At 45.5% G+C, this 3,421-nt stretch overlaps 1 protein-coding gene across 1 annotated transcript in view; it reads right to left on the reverse strand.

Annotated features, from left to right (window-relative positions):
• The window catches only part of LOC116705671 (dynein heavy chain 9, axonemal), a 144,167-nt gene that overhangs the window by 93,848 nt on the left and 46,898 nt on the right, over positions 1-3,421 (reverse strand). Inside the window, exons 41-43 of the mRNA XM_032542041.1 lie at positions 2,959-3,106; positions 1,119-1,293; positions 141-314 (exon numbers count right to left, since the gene is read on the reverse strand). Coding sequence (XP_032397932.1) covers positions 141-314; positions 1,119-1,293; positions 2,959-3,106 — 497 coding nt within the window. The remainder of the gene's footprint in view (positions 1-140; positions 315-1,118; positions 1,294-2,958; positions 3,107-3,421) is intronic.

The following is a 3,421-nucleotide window of genomic DNA, read 5'->3' on the forward strand; positions in this document are numbered from 1 at the left end:
ACAATAGTGATTACCACAGTTTTAAACTATTAATTGGTTATTCAAATTGTATGTTATGTAATTTAAGAATAAATCCAATAGATGAAATCTGTGTCATTCCACAAGAACCCTGCAGACCACTCTAAGACAAGCTGCTGTACCTGAAGAGGTGTGTCTGCGTCCATCTCAAACCTGGGCACCATCTTGGACCAGGGTTCAAACTTCTTGCTCTCGGGGTCGATGTAGTAATCGAACACGGTGCCCTGGGACGGGAACTTGATGCTTTTGAACTCGGCCACCCACCACTTGCTGAACTCCACTCTGTAGTCGACCAGCTACACTCACGCAGAGACACAGAGGGTAGGCGAACAGTCAATACTCTAAAATGACTTCCTTTCTGCTTTCCCTGGCCCGTACAGTAGCTATGGATCTGAGCGTTTGATTTACAGACCAGAGGAAGAATAAATGGCAACAACAGAGAGATACAGCCACCGCAGCTGAAGGGTAGAAAATGAGAGATGGCAGGCCTATCTATCCATCTGTCGGATTCAGACAGTGAAGTAGCCTCATCACTCCTTGCCTTTCTCCAAGCCCCCCCCCCATGGTACCTGTCTCCTCTATTCACTACCAACTCTCCAGTCAATAAAACCACTTAGCATTTAAATGCATCTGTGATGGGAAAATAAAGTGGAGTACATTTGTACCAAGGGGAAAGCATTTTCATCCCATAACTTAGATGGACACGCTTACTGTACAGCACTAACTGGATTGCTTAGCAACTGCTGGCCACGGCTCTCCTGCTGATTTAAATTCAGCCAGCCTGGCTGCTGATGAGCAGGAATGGAGTCCACTTCATTTTCAGATGGAGATCTCTGCCTTTTTCAAAACCTGCCATTTCTTCAACTGAAAATAACTTTCAAATGACTTTTTCATAAATAGAGACACAAAGTTGAGTTGCATAAGAGCATCAGGGCTTGAATAATACAAAGGAATACCCATAATGCAACTGAAAAAATCTCTTTCAGTAAAGAGTTGGGAGGAGAGAGAGAAAAAAACATTTAGCAGTTGTGTCCTATTCTTTTCCCTCTTTATGCAACCACTTAGTAAGCGTCTCACATGGCCAGAGGCCCACGCAGTACCTGGTCCTGGAACATGGCTCCCCCGAAGGCCCAGACCACAGCAAAGACGAAGTAGAGCTCATAAAGTTCCTTGGCACAGTCTGGCGGGGTGTTTTCGGGAGTCAGCACACACTCCAGCAAATGGCACAGCATCTGGACCATGCTCTGCTCAGGGATAGGGATGATCTTCTTAAACCTGAGCAAAGACAGACATTACATCACTGGCCTCAAGCATTATTACACAACGGGTGTTGTTGACAAGTCTATAGGCTCTGTGGCATTATGGGACAGAGAGCTTCTCTGGACCCTGAATACAGTTAGGACAAAATAATCCTCCTCTGCTTCCGTTTTTTGTTGTCTGCCGTTGTGATGGAGGTGTTGGAGGAGGCAAGTGCTCCTGTACAATAGAATGCAGGATGGGATCCAGTTCTGCTGAGTCACTCACTGTTTGCCTCAGTCCAACATGTTATGTCACATGGCAGCCTCCTGCGTCAACCAGACACGACAGGGACCACACACTGAAAAAAAGATGGACGGAGCTTCTGCGTCTGGGACGTTCTGAGCGTGTCGAGAAATCCTGGAAGTTTCAAGTCTGTGACGCGCCTACCGAGTGACTGGCTTATGAGATGAATCTATACAGTTTTATTACACCCCCCAATATACACAAGCACATGCACGGCCCTCTGCCTGGTTAAACCACCGCCACCTTCCCGTTTTAGAATAGCCTACTAAAATTGCCCTTCCTGCTATTATATTATGACCTAAAGGACTTATTTACACACATTTGATTGCCTTGATAGTTTATTACACAGTCATCTTAATTATATCATACCAGAAAATACACACTATATTGATATGAATGTATTTAATGTATGTAATGTATGTGTGAAAATTGAAAAATCTTTACTGGCGCAAAATTCAGTCAAAAACTGTCTCTGTATTACAGATCACAAGATCATCTGTAAGAATACATATATATTTTGATCTTCCTGTTTTATAATACATCAAGAGGTTTCATCTCGTCATCACTACTGAGAAGTGAAGCCAAAGCTGAAGCTCCTTAAAGCTGCATTCTCTCTAACCTCCAGCAGGGGGAGACTCCTTAAAGCTGCATTCTCTCTAACCTCCAGCAGGGGAGACTCCTAAAGCTGCATTCTCCTAACCCCAGCAGGGGGAGACCCTTAAAGCTGCGTTCTCTCTAACCTCCAGCAGGGGAACTCCTTAAAGCTGCATTATCTCTAACCTCAGCAGTCAGAAAGAAAAGCTGCGTTCTCTCTAACCTCCAGCAGGGGGAGACTCCTAAAGCTGCATTCTCTCTAACCTCCGCAGGGGGAGACTCCTTAAGCGGCATTCTCTCCACCCTCCACAGGGGGAGACTCCTTAAGCTGCATTATCTCTAACCTCCGCAGGGGAGACATCTTAAAGCTGCATTCTCTCTAACCTCCAGCAGGGGAGACTCCTTAAAGCTGCATTATCTCTAACCTCCACAGGGGAGACATCTTAAAGCTGCATTCTCTCTAACCTCCAGCAGGGGGAGACTCCTTAAAGCTGCATTCTGTCCAACCTCCAGCAGGGGGAAACTCCTTAAAGCTGCGTTCTCTCTAACCTCCAGCAGGGGGAGACTCCTTAAAGCTGCATTCTCTCTAACCTCCAGCAGGGGGAGACATCTTAAAGCTGCATTCTCTCTAACCTCCAGCAGGGGGAGACTCCTTTAAGCTGCGCTCTCTCCATTGGCTCCTGTTTCTATAGAAGTCTATGAGAAAATGAGTCAACTTCTCTTTTGATTTATTACCTCAGTGAACATTTTTAATTGCTAGCTTCAAGTCTTCTTCAATACAGCATGATGTTCATTTTGTGTTACCTTGATCTGATTCCATCCAGGCAAGAGGGGAGGTACTTGTCAAACAGTATGGTCAGATTGGCCTTCTCTGATTGGACCTCCCTCTTGTCAATCCAGCTGGAGACCGGCGGGTTCCAGCCGAGGTCTGCTGGGTTTATGTACAGGATGCCTGGAAGGGAAAGAGGGAACACATTTAGTGATTACAATGACTGAGGGTCCCAGGGGCAAACACGTGTTGCCCCTTTGACCCCCCCCTTCCAATGCCAAGTTCATTGCAGAAAGCAGCCTATACATGGCTCCTCCATGATTTGCCCAGACACCTTGAAAGCAGACAATACTCCAATACTTGTGTGAACAAACTAGAAGTGAACAGATGAATGATTATTAGCTGAGAAGATGCGCACTTTTCCCGGTTGCTATCCATCCAATACATTTGAAAATAAATCCAAAATACAAGCGCATTGTCTTTAAAGCTTTAGTGTGT

Source organism: Etheostoma spectabile, chromosome 17 (assembly GCF_008692095.1).
Source record: "Etheostoma spectabile isolate EspeVRDwgs_2016 chromosome 17, UIUC_Espe_1.0, whole genome shotgun sequence".
Classification (NCBI taxonomy): domain Eukaryota; kingdom Metazoa; phylum Chordata; class Actinopteri; order Perciformes; family Percidae; genus Etheostoma; species Etheostoma spectabile.